Genomic DNA, 23250 nt, shown 5'->3' with positions numbered 1-23250 from the left:
TGATATTTGGGCTTCAGCTTATTGAGGAATTATGGATTTAGGAGATATTTGGGCTTCAGATTATTGAGGAATTATAGATTTAGTAGATATTTGGGCTTCAGCTAATTGATTTATGGATTTTGGTGATATTTGGGCTTCAGCTTATTGAATTGTTATGGATTTAGGAGATATTTGGGCTTCAGATTATTGAGTAGTTATGATTTTGGAGATATTTGGGCTTCAGCTTATTGAATCGTTATGGATTTTGGTGATATTTGGGCTTCGTCTTATTGAGGAATTATGGATTTAGGAGATATTTGGGCTTCAGCTTATTGACTTGTTGATTTTGGTGATATTTGGGCTTCAGCTTATTGAGGAATTATGGATTTAGGAGATATTTTGGCTTCATCTTATTGAGTAGTTATGGATTTTGGTGATATTTGGGCTTCATCTTATTGAGGAATTATGGATTTAGGAGATATTTGGGCTTCAGATTATTGAGTAGTTATGGATTTTGGTGATATTTGGGCTTCAGCTTATTGAGGAATTATAGATTTAGGAGATATTTGGGCTTCAGCTAATTGATTTATGGATTTTGGTGATATTTGGGCTTCAGTTTATTGAGGAATTATGGATTTAGGAGATATTTGGGCTTCAGATTATTGAGTAATTATGGATTTAGGAGATATTTGGGCTTCAGCTTATTGAGGAATTATAGATTTAGGAGATATTTGGGCTTCATCTTATTGAGTAGTTATGGATTTTGGTGATATTTGGGCTTCATCTTATTGAGTAGTTATGGATTTTGGTGATATTTGGGCTTCACCTTATTGAGGAATTATGGATTTAGGAGATATTTGGGCATCAGCTTATTGAATCATTATGGATTTTGGAGATATTTGGGCTTCAACTTATTGAGAAATTATAGATTTAGGAGATATTTGGGCTTCAGCTAATTGATTTATGGATTTTGGTGATATTTGGGCTTCAGCTTATTGAATTGTTATGGATTTAGGAGATATTTAGGCTTCAGATTATTGAGTAGTTATGATTTTGGAGATATTTGGGCTTCGTTTTATTGAGGAATTATGGATTTAGGAGATATTTGGGCTTCAGCTTATTGATTTGTGGATTTTGATGATATTTGGGCTTCAGCTTATTGAGGAATTATGGATTTAGGAGATATTTAGGCTTCAGATTATTGAGTAGTTATGATTTTGGAGATATTTGGGCTTCGTTTTATTGAGGAATTATGGATTTAGGAGATATTTGGGCTTCAGCTTATTGATTTGTGGATTTTGATGATATTTGGGCTTCAGCTTATTGAGGAATTATGGATTTAGGAGATATTTGGGCTTCATCTTATTGGAGTAGTTATGGATTTTGGAGATATTTGGGCTTCATCTTATTGAGTAATTATGGATTTTGGAGATATTTGGGCTTCAGCTTATTGAGGAATTATAGATTTAGTAGATATTTGGGCTTCAGCTAATTGATTTATGGATTTAGGAGATATTTGGGCTTCAGATTATTGAGTAATTATGGATTTTGATGATATTTGGGCTTCAGCTAATTGATTTATGAATTTTGGTGATATTTGGGCTTCAGCTTATTGAATCGTTATGGATTTTGGTGATATTTGGGCTTCGTCTTATTGAGGAATTATGGATTTAGGAGATATTTGGGCTTCAGCTAATTGATTTATGAATTTTGGTGATATTTGAGCTTCAGTTTATTGAATTGTTATGGATTTTGGTGATATTTGGACTTCAGATTATTGAGTAATTATGGATTTAGGAGATATTTGGGCTTCAGCTTATTGAGGAATTATGGATTTAGGAGATATTTTGGCTTCAGCTTATTGATTTGTTGATTTTGGTGATATTTGGGCTTCATCTTATTGAGGAATTATGGATTTAGGAGATATTTTGGCTTCATCCTATTGAGTAGTTATGGATTTTGGTGATATTTGGGCTTCAGCTTATTGAGGAATTATGGAATTAGGAGATATTTGGGCTTCATCTTATTGAGGAATTATAGATTTAGTAGATATTTGGGCTTCACCTAATTGATTTATGGATTTTGGTGATATTTGGGCTTCAGATTATTGAGTAATTATGGATTGAGCTGAACACAAAGGTTAAGAACATTCTTCAAATGCTGTAATGTAATTATAATTACCTCAATAATTTTAGTCTTAATTACACTACGTTTCTGCTATTTGCATTTTAAGCTGAAGAAATTAAATTTCACAACAGTTTGCTCGTGGCTCCGCCTTCTTTCTCACGCAATCTTACGTCACCTTCACAACAACGCATTACGTGTTTTATTTCTTTATTGCTCCAGATATTTAACGAACACTTTACCTCCTAAGACCCAAGCTGTTTTTTTTACATGCATTTTTTATTTCTTTTTGCTATTTGGGCTTATTAGAACCTGATTAGAATAAAAACTAAGCATCATCTTTGATAAGATTTACTTTTTGAGAAAAAGTATGTCCACATATGTGCATTCTTGTTCTGAATTTCTAAAAAGTGCTGTCCACGTATGTGACCGCTAGGCCCTAGGAGGTTAATATTAAGTATAATTATATATGCTATTAAACATTTTGCTGTAACTTTGAAAAAAAAATCAATAAATAATTGTTAAACAACTGCTGCTGCTGCTTCGAGACTTTACCTCAGCGACGGCTGCCGTGCTGATTGGCTACCTTCTGTGTCACGTGTACGCCACGTGGCCAAATTCTAAACAGCTCCCTATACGAGTGCACTCCGTATGGTGTGAGATAAGTGTGTGTTTCGCGGAATGTAGTGCACGAGATAAAGACTACCATTTGGAATGTGACGTGGATGGGAGGGGCCAGGAAACCCCGGAAGTGGGAATGTTTCAGAGAGAATTTATTTATTTAAATTAAATCACAGAATGTGTGTTTGGGAGAAGGTGTATGTAATATAATATTAAAATTCATTTCATGTGACTTATAATCGAAAATAAGTTAAAACTTTCTTTAAAAAAAAAAAAAGATGCGGTATTTATGCCCCGCCCACTGACTGAGCGAGTCAGCTGAGTTTGCTCGGAGTGAGTTGAGCAGAAAGCGGCGGAGATTCGCTGTGAGAGTCCGGGTGGAGCGCTGCAGGGCTGACGGAGTTTTACTCGCCGTTTCCACTCCCAGCTTGTGCTGCGGGATGAGGGAGATGTTCGAGGGAGTCCTGAGTGAAACAGCCCTCAGTCGGTGATTGGTCCCCTCGGTCCGGTCCGGTCCCTGATGGCGGAGCCGGTGTCGCTGCTGCAGCGGCTCAGTTATGCAGTCGGACACTTTCTCAACGACCTGTGCGCCTCCATGTGGTTCACCTACCTGCTGCTCTACTATCACTCGGTGCTGGGCTTCCGCAACTCCTCCGCAGGTGTGCTGCTGCTCGTGGGGCAGGTCGCTGACGGAGTGTGCACTCCTCTGATCGGATACGAATCGGACCGAACCGCAGGATGCTGTGGATACGGCAAGAGGAAAACGTGGCATTTAATCGGTAAGGATTCGGTACGTGTTTATCCATTTATTCAGGAAAATAAACAAAGCGCACACCTCCGGCGAGTAAATAATATAGAGATTTAGGCACTGCCTAAAAGCGGAGCTCCCATCTGTTTCTGGGTTGGAGAATTTTCTTATATCATAGCCAGTCTCTCTTGTTTTATTTCTTTACTGGCTCGCACTGGCCACTAGGCGGCGTGTGGGACCGGTAATTACTAGCACTGGCCACTAGGCGGCGTGTGTATGGCTGGTAATTACTAGCACTGGCCACTAGGCGGCGGGTGTGGGGGACCGGTAATTACTAGCACTGGCCACTAGGCGGCGGGTGTATGACTGGTAATTACTAGCACTGGCCACTAGGCGGCGGGTGTATGACTGGTAATTACTAGCACTGGCCACTAGGCGGCGGGTGTATGACTGGTAATTGGTCTCAGCCAATTAAAGGAGTCGATTCCGGCTCTGTTCAGTGAGTCAGAGGAATCGGCTCAGATCCATCAGACGAGCTGGTTCTTTTGACTCCAGTCGGTGCCGCTCAGCAATTAGAGCGGAATCTTAAAGCGTAGTCTGGTTAACACCAGACCGTATCACAAGTGAAATATGGTCTGGAATCTGCCTATTGAATTTCTCGTAGGGGAGGTGTGGTTTACGATTGTCAACGGCCGTTTATTGGACGTTGCGAATGTCTATCATTTGGCGTATACGTAGCCCGTGGCCAATCATGGCAGTTGTACCCGGTGACGTAGTTAGAGCGACGAAGAGGCGAAGAAAGACTGTACCGCCAAACGCTGTTCTTTTTTTAAAACAAACTTTCGCTCTAAACTATTCAGAACAGTGTCTAAAGCTTGATGGAAAGTTTGGTTCGTATCGCTCGCCGCCATGTTAAATGTGATCCGTAAACAGTCCCAAATAAACTACAAGCTTCCGTTTGTCGAGTAGTACGCGTCACCGTCTTTCCACCCCTCCTCACTCTCTGATTGGCTCCCTAACTCAGGCGAGCCTTTAGACCGTAGTTTCCATGCTGTCTTTTCAGATCGGAACGATTGTGCAAAGCAGCATGGGATTTCCCAGGCTACTTAAAGCGCGTATTCTGGACCAAATTTGTGTTTTTTTGTTTGTTTGTTTGTTTTTTTATATGAAAGAATGTCCCTGTACACACTCATCCAGAAGGGTAATTTTGCACAAGGCCATCTGTCTACAGCAGAAAAAAATAAAATAACAAAACAAGTCTGGAAAAATCCCAAGGGAGTCTGGAGCCGGATTCGTGACGTCACCTGCGGAAGCGCCAGCAGGCTGCGCGAGCTTTGCACGGTTTCAGTGCACAGCCTGTGTAGACCAAGCGCTCCCATTTCTCTCTCATTGTCCGGTCTTTTGGAAAACGATGAGTACTAATCCCATCAAGATTGTTGTTGCTACACCCTCCTACGATACATCTGTTAACCGTTTTAATAATTACACAATAACATTAAAGAAATTTGCAGAAAACCACCAGGTCGTTTTCTCATAAACAAACCAGCGCTGATGTAGGATTCAGAGGGAGGCGTCCCGCACGCGACGTCACGAAAATCAATGTTTGCTGGGAAATCCAAATGCCAGGTTTTTTCAGAGGCGGACCAATTCGCCTCAAATGGCTCGATTTCAACTGAATTGTTCTGGTATTGCGCAAGGTAAAAAAAAATTGCGCAAAATGTTACAGATATTTGACCAAAGTTTAATATAAAATAGGAGAATTAGATTGATCTTGCTCCTGAATTTACCCGTGATGTGCACTTTAAGACTCACAGAAAGAATAGATTCTTGAATTGACACACAATCAGTTCAGCTGAAATCAGACTCTCTTCGGAGACTGGCGGCATGAGCTAACCATTTTATGTTGGGGGGGGTTTGACTCGAGGCACAAGCCGATTCTCTCTTCTGTTTTTGGGGGGAAGGGACTCGAGATATGAACCAACTCTGTTTTGGGGGGGAGGGACTTGAGGCATAAGCCAACTCTGTTTTGGGAGGGGGGGGCTCGAGGCAATAGCCGACTTGGTTTTGGGGGGCAGGGACTCGAGGCAATAGCCGACTCGGTTTTGGGGGGCAGGGACTCGAGGCAATAGCCGACTCGGTTTTGGGGGGCAGGGACTCGAGGCAATAGCCGACTCGGTTTTGGGGGGGAGGGACTCGAGGCATAAGCCGACTCGGTTTTGGGGGGGAGGGACTCGAGGCATAAGCCGACTCGGTTTTGGGGGGCAGGGACTCGAGGCAATAGCCGACTCGGTTTTGGGGGGGAGGGACTCGAGGCAATAGCCGACTCGGTTTTGGGGGGGAGGGACTCGAGGCAATAGCCGACTCGGTTTTGGGGGGGAGGGACTCGAGGCATAAGCCGACTCGGTTTTGGGGGGGAGGGACTCGAGGCAATAGCCGACTCGGTTTTGGGGGGGAGGGACTCGAGGCATGAGTCAATTCCTCCCCCCCCCCCTTTTTTTTTTTTTGTTGGGGGAAACTTGAGGTATGAGCTGACTCATATTTTTGGGGGAGGGGGGACTCGAGGCATGAGCTTTTTTTGTGGGGAGGGCCTTGAGGCAGGAGTGTGGTGTTTTTTTGTTGTTCCCCCCTTTATTTTTTTGTTGGGGAAACATGAGGTATGAGCTGACTCGTATTTTGTGGGGAGGGGGGACTCAAGGCATGAGCTTTTTTTGGGGGGGGGTGGGACTTGAGGCACTAGCTGATTCTCTCCTTTTTATGGGGGGGGCGCTGACGAGTGATGACAAAACCTACTTGATGTGTTCGCTCTTGTTCTGCTGTGTTTCCTGTCAGGATGTACGTTCCTGTTAAAGGAAATGAACCCGTGACCGGGTGGTGTGATTCAGCGGAGTTTCTGTTACCAACCCGGGGTTGATTTTATTTTCCAGTAGCTGCACATCCCAAAGTGTTTTATTTCTCTTTGACCACAGAAATTTAACCATTTCCTGATTACAATTTTTAAATTTTGGAATGTACGACACATCAAACTTTGTGTTTATCGTTGGGTTTAATGTCCTGCAGTGCCCTTCCCTGTTCTCACTGACGTGATGGCGGCGGCAGCAGCTGTTCTTTGTCCCAGAAGTTAATAAATTAAAATGTTCCCTGTGGCACTGGAGACTCTTCTCGTAAACGTTAAACATCTTACAGAAACCTTCACCGTATCCAACATCTGTTTAGATTGTTAGTGGAGCGTTTGGCGTAAACATATGATCACGTGTTGGAATGAGGGCATTGATCTAAACCTGTGATGTGAGCTGCACTACTGTCAGAGCTGCTGTTATTACAGAAAACTAATCAGCACCTTCTGACCAATCAGAAACCTGATCTTTCCTTTTATTTTCTGTCTCGCAGGGACGATCAGCGTCGTGATTTCTTTCCCCTTCATCTTTAATCAGTGTATCGGCTGCAGTGAGAACACGCCGGAGTGGGCCGGACTCATCTACTTCATCCCCTTCATCATCATCTTCCAGTTCGGTTGGGCTGCGACCCAAATCTCCCACCTGTCCCTCATTCCTGAGCTGGTGAAGTCTGAGTCGGCGAAGGTGGAGCTCACCGCGTACAGGTACGCTGAGTTTTAACAAGCATATAAACTCGCGATACAGGATTGTTCTCTTCTACAGCCCTGTCCTCGAGACACACTTCAAATTCCTGGAACATGGACACGCACGGTTCACGGGCTGCGAGCTCGGCGCTGAACTGAAACCTGGCGCGCTCACACACATGAAAGGAGGAAGTAAAGCAGGTTTTTTTTTATCTATATAATTACCCACAGTTGTTGTGCTTGTTTGAGGAGACTGTCACAACTCAGTGACTCTGGGGTTTTTGTTTTGATTTTTTTTTTATCTACTTCCTGTATTCACTGCTTTTGCATGATTGCAGCTTCCCTTTAGAGTTGAGTTCACTGCTGGACTTCACACTGAGCAAATCGAACCTGTTCAATACTCATTTACTCCCAATATCCGGAGCGAGACTCCAACAGGAGAGCAGTGTGATGGACAGGGACCTGTCTGTGTCTACATCTGTCTGTCTGTGTCTCAGTCGCTCTATCACAGAGTCTGTCTCTCTCTTTCTCTCTGCATACATGTCTCACCACCTCGGTCTTTGCCTGTGTCGTGGAAAAATGGCGAACACCAACACCAGTCTCATCCTTTTGCAAGAGAAAGAAGGTTTATCGCAGAAATGGACGTGTCGTGGTGATCCCTTGGTTCTCAAATCTATATCTACTCTTTACTAGATAAAAGTGAGACATTACATCATTGCAATTCCATGCCCTGATTATGTGCCGGGAGCGCGGTCAGCTCTGAAGCTGCTGGATCTTGTCTAATCGTTGGCTTGTCCGCACGTCTGCTACACATGTAAAGGAGCACGATGAGAGAAACATGATTGGGTGCAGAATGTTCTGTCGTTAGTCGTTGAAGAGGCAACACTCGGTGAAAAGGAAAATTACAAAACAGTGCGACACTAAAATTTACTCTCCACCTGTCTGTGTTTCAGTCGCTCGCTCTATCGCTTTATCACAGACGGAGACTGACTCTCTCTCTCTGCATATATCTATCGGTCTCGCTACCTCTGTTCCTTTATCTCTGTCTCTCTCTCACTTTGCCTGTCCATCTGTCTCTTGCTCAGTTGGTCTTTTTTTCTTTTTCCTGTCTGTTTTTCAGTCCATCTCTCCATCTTTCTGGTTGCCTTTAACGCTGTCTTTAGTTTCTTCATCTCAGTCGGTCTCTTTATCTCTCCACACACGCGTTTCTCTCACTATCCTTGTGAGGACCTTCCACTGACATAATTCTTTGATCTCTATCTTTGTCTGTCTGTCTGTCTCAATCGCTCAATACTGTTAATCTGCCTGTGTGTATGTAGAGCCATTTTTCTGTCTGCATTTTTTTTCTTGTGTAGCTAATACAACTGCTTATTCTGATTTAATGAAAGGAGTCTCTCTCTCTCCCCCCCCCTTCTGTGTGGCTGTCTCTCTCTCTTTCTCCCTCTCTGTTTCTGTGTGGCTGTCTCTCTCTCTTTCTCCCTCTCTGTTTCTGTGTGGCTGTCCTGTCTGTATCTCTGTCTGTCTGTATGGTGTGCTCTCTCTCTCTCTGTGTGGCTGTCCTGTCTGTATGTCTCTCTCTCTCTCTGTGTGGCTGTCCTGTCTGTATGTCTCTCTCTCTCTGTCTGTGTGTGGCTGTCTTGCTCGCTCTCTCTCTCTCCCCTCTCTCTGTGTGGCTGTCCTGTCTGTATGTGTCTCTCTCCTCTCTCTCTCTCTCTGTGTGGCTGTCGTCCTGTCTGTCTGTCTATCTATCTCTCTGTATGGCTCTGTGTGTGTCTCTCTCTCTCTCCCCTCCCTCTCTCTCTGTGTGGCTGTCCTGTCTGTATCTGTCTGTCTGTATGGTGTGCTCTCTCTCTCTCTCTCTCTCTCTCTTTGTGTGTGGCTGTCCTGTCTGTATGTCTCTCTCTCTCTCTCTCTCTGTGTGTGTGGCTGACCTGTCTGTATCTCTCTCTCTCTCTCTCTCTCTCTGTGTGTGTGTGGCTGTCCTGTCTGTATGTCTCTCTCTCTGTGTGTGGCTGACCTGTCTGTATGTCTCTCTCTCTCTCTCTGTGTGTGTGGCTGTCCTGTCTGTATGTCTCTCTCTCTATCTCTCTGTGTATGGTTGTCCTGTCTGTATGTCTCTCTCTCTCTCTGTGTGTGTGGCTGTCCTGTCTGTATGTCTCTCTCTCTCTCTCTCTCTGTGTATGGCTGTCCTGTCTGTATGTCTCTCTCTCTCTCTCTCTCTCTCTCTCTCTCTGTGTGTATGGCTGTCCTGTCTGTATGTCTCTCTCTCTCTCTCTCTCTCTCTCTCTGTATGGCTCTGTGTCTCTCTCTCTCCACAGATATGCTTTCACTGTGATCGCGAACATCACTGTGTACATCGTGGCGTGGCTGCTGTTCCATTTCCAGTCTAATGAAGATCCATCCATCACCGATAACCTCGGTCCCATCGACATCCCCATCTTCAGAGTGAGTGTAATCTCTCTCTCTCTCTCTCTCTCTCTCTCTCTCTCAAGAGTCGGCACTCACCATCAAACCCTGCAGAGATGATGTGCAGCGGAGCCGCTTTCCTGTTTTGAGTTTCATGCTGGGCGTCTGTCTGTTTCTTGTTCACTTTTAAAGATCGCATTCTTACTTCCCCTTTTTTTTTTTTTTAATCTATTTCTCAGCTGTCAGTGTTTCTGTCCTGTTACACGTCTATTATTGCACACAGTGTGATTCTGTGATCATCATACAGATCCGGTGTCAGTTTATTGAACTAAACATTGCTTTTTACAGACAGAGTCCTGATTCTCAATCCTTTAAATTCAAAATGATGCATTAAAATGGAGAATTTGGTCAAATAAGATCCACCGTGATCTAAAAAACAAAACACAGAATGACGTTGGCACTTTGCAACTTTCTGCTGATTTATTTATAATCTGCAGAAGTTGTGCAACGTCTTTTAATGTTTGTAATAATATCATCTGAGACACCTCATCTGGAAATGACAGCCTGCTGACTCGGTTAGAAATGACTGCGGAGAAAATTACAGCGGGTTGTTTTTCATGTTTTATTTAATATTCTGTAGTTTCCTGGAAGCTTTAAATAAAGGAAAAATATTAAAATGAAGATAAACTTCTGTTTGAAATGTTTTTTTTTTAAACTAAATCAGCGTTGTATGAAATGTAACATTTCCAAATTAATTAAAAAAAAATTTCTTCTCACTTGTGTACACACTATATATTTTAAAGAAAATTGAAATAAAATTAATTGCGTTTTGACACTAAAAAAATAATACAAGCTTTTACTCCTTTTTTTGACTAAAAACTAATTGCTTATGTTTAAAATTCTTTTTTAAATTATATATTTTTATATTTTCCAGCACATTGTATACAGCACAAATGTATAAAATGCAACATATATTTTTTTAATCCCGTCAGTGTGTGAAGGTGTTTTTTCGTTTGTGTTTGTCAGAACCTGTGTCTGATCGTGTGGGCGATTGGCGTGTTTTTCTCTCTGCTGTTCCACTTGGGCACGCGGGAGACGAAGGCTGGAGGAGTCGAGGATGAAGGAGAAATTGGAGAAAGGTCCCCGCTCCTCCCCCGATCCACACTGAACTCTCCATCTGCGCCTCTGCAGTGGCGACACTGGCTCAAAGAGCCGTCCTTCTACCAGGTACACACCGTCAGCCAATCGGCTTCCAGCAGTGGTTACACATTCCCACTGGAGGAGAGTGAATGGTGAGGAAGGGGTTAAATTCAGCCACCTCGTGCGCTTTATTGCCCAGTTCTGTAATTACGGCCCGTGACTCAGTCGGTCTGTACGGCAGGAGGATCATCTGACTTTTACGCTCCAGTCAGCTGAGTGAATATGGAGTGATTTCTGTATCACCGAGTGCACAGGGATCACCGCAGGATCACCACCTGATCACGCTGGAGAGGGTTGGGTGAATTTATGACCCAGAGAGCTGTAGATACTTCACACAAGCTAAAGGGTAGACACCTTTGACAAGTAGTCATGGGGGCCTTGGCATGAAGCTTGAACCCCTTGGGCCCAAAGGGTCAGTGGTTCGATTCCTAGGATCAGCAGGAAAAATGCATACATGTCAACCTTTGGTCAATCAAACCTGTATAACCAACCTCCAAAATCCGTATTTCCCTTATAAAATTTGTATAAGATGCAAATTAAAATAATTGGATGATTTGAATCTAAAATTTGAATGATAATTAACAATGATATATCCCAGTTACTTTTTATTCAACATTAATAACAATAAACCTTCAGAATGAATACAAAGCTCCAATGTTCGACAAAAACACAAAGTGTTATCAGCGTAGTTACGAAGGAAATACTTCGTTGTTTGGAGACAGGTTTCACCGAGCGGCTATTATGCGCGAGACTTCATATTAGCCACAAAGTCAGGAAAATCTGTTCGTAAAATTACGTTATAATGACCAAATACAATGAAAAGTATTTTTCCAGTCTCACCTGTGAAAGGTAATCCCATGTGATCTCGTTTGGACAGTAAACCTGTTGGTACAGTTAAACGCAGCACATGAATGAGGCATCTTTATTCCCGGCTACTGTCTAGACGCTATACCAGAGACGGTTGAAGAATCTCCACTTTGCCACATCCAATATGGCGGCCAGGATGACGTATGATTCTACGCAGAAGGCGGCGTCTATGTTTATATGTCTATGACTTCACGGTTGGCGGGATTCTCACAATGCGGTGTGCGCATGATCAAAAGTGGAACGAAGTCTCGCTACCACAAGATAACACGCGATTTCATAAGACTCTTTACTGGCTGGCTGTGGTGTACAGTACGTTTGTAAATGTTATGCGCTGTTTTATCATCGTGGGAATTGATTATAGCTCTAAATAAATATTGAAGTTTTTTTTAAAGAATCCGTATAACTTTATTTATACGCCCGTATACTACGTTTATTGAATCAAATCCGTATAAAATACGGACATTCCGTATAGGTTGACATGTATGAAAATGTGAGGGGAGTTGAGTGAATGAACAGCACTTCCCCTTCCCTCTGTATCACGGTTGAAGTGCCCTTGAGCAGGGCACCGAACCCCCAACTGCTCCCCGGGTGCTGTAGCATCGCTGCCCACTGCTCTGGATGTGTGTGCGCGCGCTCATTGCTCACTTGTGTGTGTTCACTGCTTCAGATGGGTTTTTAAAAAAAAAAAGGAGGGGCGGAGATTATGGAAACTGTTTAGATTTAGGATTGCTGGAATTCAACTGGGAACAGAAAGCTGGAACATAAGAGCTACGCCTAGTTCAGGAAGAGCGAGATGGAGGATAATGAAGGTTCACATGTTTAAGTTATTCCACGAAATCGTATGATGCACTCGAGTGGAATAACGGTTTTATTCTATCCACTGGATTTTGAGAAACTGAGTGTTTTTATTGTTCTCATCTCATTATCTGTAGCCGCTTTATCCTGTTCTACAGGGTCGCAGGCGAGCTGGATCCTATCCCAGCTGACTACGGGCGAAAGGCGGGGTTCACCCTGGACAAGTCGCCAGGTCATCACAGGGCTGACACAGAGACACAGACAACCATTCACACTCACATTCACACCTACGGTCAATTAAGGTGGGGTTTACATTAGACCGTATCAGCGGATCATCAGATTAACGTTTTTAAAAACGATTAGCGTGCACACAGCAACGCCAATACACGGATACGCTAATCACATGACTAATTCGGCACGTAAGTTGAAATGTGTCAGTGCGGCTCATCGCGTCCTCCTCAGCGGCTGCGCTCCAAATCACTCCGCCCTGAACAGCGAGTGCCCTCTGGAGGGTGCGCACTCCGGCCCTGCGCAGCTCACAGAGCGCGCGAGTGTAGTGCACGAGCAGTGATTCGGGACTGAGCCGCTGTGCGCAAGTCACTTACCACTTGCAAGTGGAAGGATGGCAAGCCTAAAGACAATCATAACTACACAATGGGCAGTATTTGCATCAGTATTTGCAGTATTTTCATACTTTTATACTCTTTAATGAAAGGTGATACAAGGCGGAAGTCCGCGCCGTTTTTCAGCAGTCGCGTCACATGACCAACGCCAGCGAATCAGGAAGGTGGATGTCACAGTGACGTTGTCCAATGACGACGCCAGCTAGAGCTCAGCACAGCGTATCCGCGTATTCTCAATGTTTACACAGCACCGGACCAGACACGATCTGGATTGAATACGTGGACCCGGGCGGATTCCCGTTTCCAGGCGTTTTAATGTAAATGGACAGTGCATCCGCGAAGAAAACGAGACAGATACGGTCTAATGTAAACTTGGCCTCAGAGTCACCAGTTAACCTAACCTGCATGTCTTTGGACTGTGGGGGAAACCGGAGCACCCGGAGGAAACCCACGCGGACACGGGGAGAACATGCAAACTCCACACAGAAAGGCCCTCGCCGGCCCCGGGGCTCGAACCCGGACCTTCTTGCTGTGAGGCGACAGCGCTAACCGCTACACCACCGCGCCGCCCCGTTTTTATTGTTATTTTTTGCAAATTCGATAAATAAAAACTTTATGCAAAATGTCCGACAAAAGAATTTCTGCTTAGAATGTAAACAAACCGGCGGTGAAATGACAGGAGCAATTTGTGAAAAATGCGATAATTCTTCTTGAAAAATAAAAAGATATGTTCTTACCATCAAATACTTTCATTCCATGTTTTGTCGGTTGGCTTATTTATTTTAAAGGGAGGGGGTTCGAGTAGTTTTTATTTTGTCCTTGATTGGTTCAGCAACACGCTCCGCCATTGTTTTTCCTTTACTCATGGTATAAGACAGGGGTGTTCAAATTGATCCATAAAGGGCCGTGTGGCTGCAGGTTTTCATTCCAGCCATGCAGCAGCACCCTGATTTGGCTTATTCAATCAACTGACACACCCACCCTTTAATCAAGGGTGGGTGTGGCTGCAAGTATTTGACTGTGTGAAGACAGTTCAGTTAATTGAATGAGCCAAGTCAGGTGTGCTGCTGCATGGCTGGAATGAAAACCTGCAGCCACACGGCCCTTTATGGATCAATTTGAACACCCCTGGTATAAGAGGTGATATCCTAGTAGTAGAGTAGCCAATCAGAGCACGCGATTGCTCATATCCAGTGAATGTGGAAAGAATAATGGCGTTAGTGAGTGCTGATGGACAGGATCTGGGAGAATGAAGCACGACTGAGATATGATGACGACCAGCACATGCAGGCTGTTGTAATAATGACGACCCCGGAAGCGAGGAGAGCCTGAATAACTCGGATAGTCATAAATGAAAGAATAAAGAAGGCAAGTTTTTATTATAATTTGATAAAGCTGACCGTGATGGATATATGAGTGCAGAAATGATGCTGATGATGAAACCAAGCAAGAATTCCACAATCTGCTGGTAGAAAACGTGTGATGATGTGACACGGTGGTGATAACCAGAGACAGGAATGCAAAATAATGTAGACAAGAATAACGACAGCCTTGAAAAAGTACTACGTAGATTTAAGATGATGACTGTTTAAAGGAGAACTGAAGTCATTTTTAAACTTGCTTTATTTCTTAATTAACGTGTTATTCAATTACATTTTGGGTTTTAGTAACCTTATATCGTGACTCTTATCAGCAACTAATTGCAATTAAATATTATACTTATCGGCCTATTCGGTTTTTAGCCGTGTTTGAATTTAGTTCGTTTGGTCCACGGCAGGCGTCGCTTATCCGCGCGACCTTCACGAGACTTGTGCGAGACTTCGAAACGTGAAGCGTCAGCGCCGCCATTTTGAAAACTGTTTGTTTTCCAAACGTTTTTCAATATTGCACAAAAACGAGTTTAAATGACGATTACTGCCTACTTTTTTCAAACTTTCCTGATCGCTATCAAAACAAACAAAACTTCCGGCTTGATCACATCAGCATTCGAAAGAGGGCGCGCATGTTTTTTGACAACCCCTGTGTCCGAAATCGCTCCCTACTCACTATATAGCGAGGACGCCATTTTGCAGTGCTGTCCGAAACCATAGTGAGGATTATTTACACCCTATATAGTGCACTCAAAGTATCCCACAATGCATCACGAAAACTAGTGTACAACGATGGTCACTAACCAAAGCAATATATCCCATCATGCATTGCGGTCGCGCTGAAAGAAATCAAATTAAAAGTCTCAAATGTGATTTAATAAAAGGCCGCGGCAAAGAAGAAAGTATTCAGCCTTGATTTAAAAGAACTGAAAGCTGCAGGGACTTTGTATTGATTAATGTGGGAAATGCGCTCAGTATAATATGGATTTATCACAAAAACACACGCATGTGTTTATTATTTTGAAACCCACCAGCCGACTGATCCGGCACGGTTTAATTGTGCGACAGTAATGACGTAAATACCGGCGCGACGGACTAGTGTCCGAAAGCGTTTTTACATTTTACCAATGAGCTCACTGTATAGTCCTCTATAGAGTAATTCCCTATATAGGGAATAGTGAACGAGTGAGTGATTTCAGACACAGGGAACGTTAGCAGATGTCCGTCACTCTGATTTCCGCTGTACGTTTTACTTCCGTCCTACGATGTCTCGCACAGGTCTCAACGAATCTTGTTGCTTTGACATATGGACTGATATATATTCCAGAGTATATTTCAAACACTCATAACTTGCTATAGCAGCGACAAAATAGCGATCAAACATGCATTCCGATATTTAATAAAATGAGATGAATAGAATAGGTGGAGGGGTTCAGTTTGGGGTTTTGTTTTTCATTTGTGCACATTTGCTCTGTGTTACTGTTAAATGTGGTGGGTGACGTGTTTCGTTTTTCAGGTTGCAGTTCTTTACATGTGCACGAGGCTGATAGTGAACCTGTCCCAGACCTACATATCCATGTACCTCACTAACACACTGCTGCTGCCAAAGGTAACACACACACACACACACCACTCAGGGCAGCTCTGTGTATCTGATCTGTTTAATATCTGTAGTTTATGGAGCTGATCACTTTACCACACGCTCTCTGTTTATCTGATGTTTGTAAAACACTCACGAGTTCGTGTGTGTTTCTCTCTCTGATTGCAGAAGTACATCGCCATAATCCCCTTGGTGATGTACGTGAGTGGATTCATCTCCTCACTGATCATGAAACCCTTCAACAAGCTGATCGGGAAAAATGTGAGGTTTATGGATTACTGATGAAAATAATGCAAAAAAAATAAGTATAAGGTTTTAGGGTCCAGTCCCACAACACTGATAACTATAGCTATACCAATAACTACAACTATACCTGAATGTAGTTCCTGTCTGGAGCAGAAACGCCACAACTATAATCCCGGGTTGGTCCTGACACTCGGGGGGAATAAACTCGTACAACATAGGAATAGTCATGGAAGTTTTTTCCAAGTGGTAGCACATTATCCCGGGTCATACTGGACAATAGAGGTCTGCGCGGGACAGAATTTTCAGTCCCGCATCCGCAAAGAATTATGATTTTCAGTCCCGCTCCCGCTCGCGCCTGCCATATTTTGTCCCGCTCCCGCCCGCAAATCCCGCATGATGCAGACGTTTGCGTTATTTCTCCCGAAAGTTCTTGTCATTGGCCTGGGGAATTAAACATGCTGAGCTCTCCACTGACCGATCCTTCACCTAGCGCACGTAGCGAGGGTGCGCGTTGCCAGGCGGCATGCGCAGCTGCACTGCAAAAAATGATTTCTTGTTGAGAGAAAATATCTTTAATATGGGTGAATTTATCTATTATTTCTTATTAGAAGTTTACTAGAACTCAAATATAAGATTATTTAGCTTACTTTGAGACGCTTTTACTAATTTCAAGCCTTAAATTTTCTTATTCTATTGGCAGATAATTTTGCTCATTTTAAGCATTTAATTCTAGAAAGAAGCAAAATTATCTGCCAATAGAATAAGAAAATTTAAGGCTTGAAATTAGTAAAAGCGTCTCAAAGTAAGCTAAATGATCTTATATTTGAGTTCTAGTAAACTTCTAATAAGAAATAATAGATAAATTCACCCATATTAAAGATATTTTCTCTCAACAGGAGATCATTTTTTGCAGTGTGAGGCTTTACAGAGATGCCCATTGTGAGCTTCACTAGAGGAGCTCTGCTCTTCTGCCATGATCGGAGATCTCAAACACGGAAGAGCGGAAAGGAATCGGAAACGTACGCGAGATTAGACCACATCCGCAAATTTAGGCATCTTAAAATGTTTTATTAATGCCAAATAAAATATCCAGCACAAATTATATATGATAGACATTAAAATAAAATTTATAAATTATTAATTTAACACGTTTTTAGTTAGCGGGACTGCAGCTTATCACCTCTCCCGCCTGCTCCCGCATTGTGCACTCCCCCTCCTGCCTACGCCCGCAATGAGCTTTCAAAATTTGTCCTGCGCCGCACTGCTTTGTGTCGGGTCCCGCGGGACTCCCGCGGGAGTGCAGGGCTCTACTGTACAGCTTGGACTCCAAAACAACCCATGCACACACTCCGGGGGTTGATATTATACGGATTGGTCACAGATTACGGAAAAAAATAAAAAAAGATACAAAATACAGAATGGTTACCGATTTTAATACGTCTAGTCAACGCTGGGGCTGATCTCATCAGAGCGAAACATCGGGAATTATTATCCATACAGGACACTTTTTCGATGGAATAAAAATGTGTTCTATTCTCTTCTAGCAGGTTTCATTCATTTGGTTTGATAGCACGCGATATCGTTAGCATATCGCTTATCCTGCGTGTATTACGTCACTCTGCCCAATGGAGAATGAGCGTCGAATATGGTTTACGATATTGCACGGTTGTCAAGACATGACGTCACACGTCAGAGATGTAAAACTTCCGCGCTAGTGAGCGACTGGGACAATTTGTAAACAAACATGGCTGCCAGGTTCGCTTTGTTACAAAAAATAGGGAAGATTTTGAAAGAGAACGACGCGTTGAACACCTGAAAGGAATGTTTGTATGAATAATAATATTGGCTGGGTTTTTTTTTTCGTGGTCTATCAGATATATTCCATTCAGCTACTCATCTTTGACTCGTTCAGTATCATGCTCACTGAATGGAATATATCTGATAAACCACGAAAAAAAACCAGCCAGTATTATTTAAATACTTCCCTCAGATCCGTGATGTATTTTGTATGAAAAATGCGAGTTTTTCAACACGAGAAGATAAACTTCATATCTTCAAGCCAGCGTGTGACTTTTTTTTTTTTCTTTTTATTATATCAACACTTTCACAAACAAAACATCCCCAAATTTATCAAAACAACTCTCTCACCGATTTCCTCACGAATTGAATGTCTTTGGTTCACAGTTTTGGTTCTCCATGTCCCAGATGGAGCTCGGATGAAAAATACGAGTGGTGTATTTCACAGTAAAACACTGTAATATATATTTGTGTGTGTGTAGCTGGTCTACTTCGTGGGTCTGGTCCTGATCCTGATCTTCTCGTACTGGGCTCTGTTGGACACTCATATGGGAGACGGTGTGTATGGAGCTGCAGTGCTGCTGGGGGCGGGGTCAGCCACCATCCTCGTCATGTCTCTGTCCATGACCGCTGATCTCATCGCTGATCAAACCGTACGTTCCACGTCGCTCATCTTCACATAAACTTGACAGAATATTGTTCTTGTGTGTGTGTGTGTGTGTGTGTGTGTTTTCTCTCTTTCTTTAAATGTAGAATTTATAACCATTCCTGTAATCCACAGCATCCCAGCCCTGGTTCTGGAGAACCCTCTGTCGTGTGTGTGTGTGTACACAGTGGTCCTTTCTGTGCTCTGACACACCCACTTTGAAATTAACAGGTTCGTTGAGTCGGGTGTGTAGAGAAAACATGGAACACAGGGGGTTCTCCAGGACCAGGGTCGAGAACCTGTGCAATGACTATCTACTTTTATTTTTTAATAAACTGTTTTAATGTTTAAATTCATTCTGAATGGACGACAAATAGATCCTCGGAACATCTCCAGTGTTGTACTTTTCTCTGTGCATGAATGTCATCTTTATTTCCTTCTCGATTCGTCTTCACAGCAAAGCGGAGCGTTCGTGTACGGAGCTATGAGCTTCACGGACAAAGTCGCAAACGGACTGGGGGTCATCATCATCCAGGGCCTGCACCCATGCCAGTAAGCCCACTATAGAGACGTCTAACGGGTTTAATAATCATATACAGTACATTCAAGACGTTTTGGCATTAAAGTAAAGTTAGGGACTTTAACGTACCTTTTTTTAAAACGTATTCAATGACAACATTAAAAAAAAGAGAGATGAATTAATTCATAACTTTTGTATGAGACATTAGAATCTTATTATATAACACAAAAATGCATATTAAATAAGATTAACCACAATTCCACGCACTTGAGTGTCAAATAATTGTCTAAAAAAGAAAAATCACAAAAGGTGAATTTCAGTGACTTGGATGATCCAATATAAACATGACCCTAACATTTGTACAGAAATAAAACGGGTATTTTAAAATCTCTATTTTACTGTTGCTTAGATTTTTCAGCTTTTCTCTCACAAGTTCAGTATTCAGTCTTTAATTTTCAGCACTATATACAGTGGTGCTTGAAAGTTTGTGAACCCTTTAGAATTTCCTATATTTCTGCATAAATATGACCTAAAACATCAGATTTTCACACAAGTCCTAAAAGTAGATAAAGAGAACCCAGTTAAACAAATGAGACACAAATATTATACTTGGTCATTTATTTATTGAGGAAAATGATCCAATATTACATATCTGTGAGTGGCAAAAGTATGTGAACCCCTAGGATTAGCAGTTAATTTGAAGGTGAAATTAGAGTCAGGTGTTTTCAATCAGTGGGATGACAATCAGGTGTGAGTGGGCACCCTGTTTTATTTAAAGAACAGGGATCTATCAAAGTCTGATCTTCACAACACATGTTTGTGGAAGTGTGTCATGGCACGAACAAAGGAGATTTCTGAGGACCTCAGAAAAAGCGTCGTTGATGCTCATCAGGCTGGAAAAGGTTACAAAACCATCTCTAAAGAGTTTGGACTCCACCAATCCACAGTCAGACAGATTGTGTACAAATGGAGGAAATTCAACACCATTGTTACCCTCCCCAGGAGTGGCCGACCAACAAAGATCACTCCAAGAGCAAGGCGTGTAATAGTCTGCGAGGTCACAAAGGACCCCAGGGTAACTTCTAAGCAACTGAAGGCCTCTCTCACATTGGTTAATGTTCATGAGTCCACCATCAGGAGAACACTGAACAACAATGGTGTGCATGGCAGGGTTGCAAGGAGAAAGCCACTGCTCTCCAAAAAGAACATTGCTGCTTGTCTGCAGTTCGCTAAAGATCACGTGGACAAGCCAGAAGGCTATTGGAAAAATGTTTTGTGGACGGATGAGACCAAAATAGAACTTTTTGGTTTAAATGAGAAGCGTTATGTTTTTGGAGAAAGGAAAACACTGCATTCCAGCATAAGAACCTTATCCCATCTGTGAAACATGGTGGTGGTAGTATCATGGTTTGTGCCTGTTTTGCTGCATCTGGGCCAGGACGGCTTGCCATCATTGATGGAACAATGAATTCTGAATTATACCAGCGAATTCTAAAGGAAAATGTCAGGACATCTGTCCATGAACTGAATCTCAAGAGAAGGTGGGTCATGCAGCAAGACAACAACCCTAAGCACACAAGTCGTTCTACCAAAGAATGGTTAAAGAAGAATAAAGTTAATGTTTTGGAATGGCCAAGTCAAAGTCCTGACCTTAATCCAATCGAAATGTTGTGGAAGGACCTGAAGCGAGCAGTTCATGTGAGGAAACCCACCAACATCCCAGAGTTGAAGCTGTTCTGTACGGAGGAATGGGCTAAAATTCCTCCAAGCCGGTGTGCAGGACTGATCAACAGTTACCGCAAACGTTTAGTTGCAGTTATTGCTGCACAAGGGGGTCACACCAGATACTGAAAGCAAAGGTTCACGTACTTTTGCCACTCACAGATATGTAATATTGGATCATTTTCCTCAATAAATAAATGACCAAGTATAATATTTTTGTCTCATTTGTTTAACTGGGTTCTCTTTATCTACTTTTAGGACTTGTGTGAAAATCTGATGATGTTTTAGGTCATATTTATGCAGAAATATAGAAAATTCTAAAGGGTTCACAAACTTTCAAGCAACACTGTGTGTGTGTGTGTGTGTGTGTGTGTGTATGTATATATATATATATATATATATATATATATATATATATATATATATATATATATATATATATATATATATAAAAAAACACCGATGTGCTGCTGTTACATTGTGTTCCTGTCTTTGACATTCGTATTTATAAAATGTCGACAAATGTACATTTATATTTGATCATCTGAAAGGATTTGTGTGTGTGTGTTTTCCTGTGCAGTACTCCGTTGTGTTGTCCTGCGTGTGTGTGGTATTATCATTATGTGATGGTGATCGTTACGGGCGGAGTCGCTGTTTTAGCAGCCCTGACACTCTGCACCATCCTCATCTGGCCAATCAGGATCAGCCGCCGTAAGTCCACCTTCATCCTCTCTGTGTGTGTGGCTGTCTCTCTCTCTTGCTTTTCGTGTCTGTCTCTCTGTGTCTGTCTGTCTCGCTCGCTCTCCCTCCCACCCCGTGTGTGTCTGTCTGTGTATTTTTCTCTCCCTCCTGTCTGTCTGTGTCTCTCTCTCTATCCATGTGTCTGTCTGTCTCTCTCTCTTGCTGTCCCTCCCTCCCCATGGCTGTCTCTCTCTATTTCCGTGTGTCTCTCTCGGTGTGTCTGTGTCTCTCTCCGTGTCCCTCCCTCCCTGTGGCTGTGTGTGTCTCCCTCCCTCCCTCCCTCCCTTTCTCCGTGTGTCTGTCTGTCTGTGTGGTGCTCTCTCCATGTGTCTGTCTGTCTCTTGCTCTTCCTCCCTCCCTATGGCTGTGTGTCTCTCTCATTTTCTCTCTATCTCAGTGTCTGTGTGTGTCTGTCTCTCCCCCCCGTGTCTGTGTGTGTCTGTCTGTCTGTCTCTCCCCCCCGTGTCTGTGTGGTGCTCTCTTTTCCTCTGTGTCTGTCTGTCTCTCTCTCCCTCCATGTGTCTGTCTGTCTCTCTCCCTTCCTCCCTGTGGCTGTCTCTCTCTCTCACACACACACACACACACACACACACACACACACACACACACACAGTCATTTGTCACTATTAGAAATCTTCCTTTGTAACCTTCCTGCTTCTTGTACAGCACATTTAAGACAAATTGAGTTGATCACTAATGTAACCGTGATATGTAGGGAAGGGGGCGGGACTTTTATATTCTTTTTTTTTCTTTTCCTTCCCCATCTTGCCCTCCATCTGTGCCCCTGTTCTACAGTTCTTTCATGCATCACAGTTTGAACCCCTTTAATGTAGACAGTGGAATAATGGGGTCTCAACCGCATGCACTTTATATTCAAACTGCAAGTCATTTAGGTTTCACCTGAAGTCATTCTCTCTCTCTCTCTCTCTCACACACGCGTCTTCGAAATCGGGTCACAGGAAGTCATGTGACCTGAATCATGTGCAGTTTTATACCCGTTAGAGCTGCTGAACACTGTAAACTGAATGACAGAACTGTACTGTGATGAAACGCGTCGGTGCTCATTTTAATATTAACAAATTAAATATTTAAAAATCTGCATTTTATGGGTCGACTTCGTGTGTCCTTTAGTTTAAAGCTCAATAAACACATTTAAGTGTGCAGTACGTCTTTAACGGTTATAAACTTGCACAGGATTCGGTTTGAGTGTATTGTAGCAGTGTTGGTTCAGTGGAGAAGGCTCTGGGTTATTGATCAGCTCCTGTTGGGCCTCTGCCTGCTCGAGGGGCGCTGGGTCACCCTGTACTTTGACCCCGACTTCGTAAAAGGCTGGGATATGTCTCATCTCATCTCATTATCTCTAGCCGCTTTATCCTTCTACAGGGTCGCAGGCAAACTGGAGCCTATCCCAGCTGACTACGGGCGAAAGGCGGGGTACACCCTGGACAAGTCGCCAGGTCATCACAGGGCTGACACATAGACACAGACAACCATTCACACTCACATTCACACCTACGCTCAATTTAGAGTCACCAGTTAACCTAACCTGCATGTCTTTGGACTGTGGGGGAAACCGGAGCACCCGGAGGAAACCCACGCGGACACGGGGAGAACATGCAAACTCCGCACAGAAAGGCCCTCGCCGGCCACGGGGCTCGAACCCAGGAC

General features: G+C 43.1%; 1 protein-coding gene across 2 annotated transcripts in view; it reads left to right on the top strand.

Moving 5' to 3' along the window:
- Positions 1-23250, top strand: part of LOC132864364 (major facilitator superfamily domain-containing protein 12-like) — a 40037-nt gene that overhangs the window by 5813 nt on the left and 10974 nt on the right. The window contains exons 1-9 of one of the 2 annotated variants that reach the window (XM_060897778.1): positions 3068-3503; positions 6860-7070; positions 9368-9494; positions 10482-10682; positions 15827-15919; positions 16079-16171; positions 18436-18606; positions 19057-19151; positions 21422-21552. In XM_060897778.1, coding sequence (XP_060753761.1) covers positions 3245-3503; positions 6860-7070; positions 9368-9494; positions 10482-10682; positions 15827-15919; positions 16079-16171; positions 18436-18606; positions 19057-19151; positions 21422-21552 — 1381 coding nt within the window. In that variant the 5' untranslated portion in view covers positions 3068-3244. Of the gene's footprint in view, positions 1-3067; positions 3504-6859; positions 7071-9367; positions 9495-10481; positions 10683-15826; positions 15920-16078; positions 16172-18435; positions 18607-19056; positions 19152-21421; positions 21553-23250 lie in introns of those variants that run through there. The other variant, XM_060897779.1, reaches the window with a different exon arrangement.

Source organism: Neoarius graeffei, chromosome 17 (assembly GCF_027579695.1).
Source record: "Neoarius graeffei isolate fNeoGra1 chromosome 17, fNeoGra1.pri, whole genome shotgun sequence".
Lineage (NCBI taxonomy): Eukaryota > Metazoa > Chordata > Actinopteri > Siluriformes > Ariidae > Neoarius > Neoarius graeffei.
This window is presented reverse-complemented; position numbering and strand designations above follow the sequence as displayed.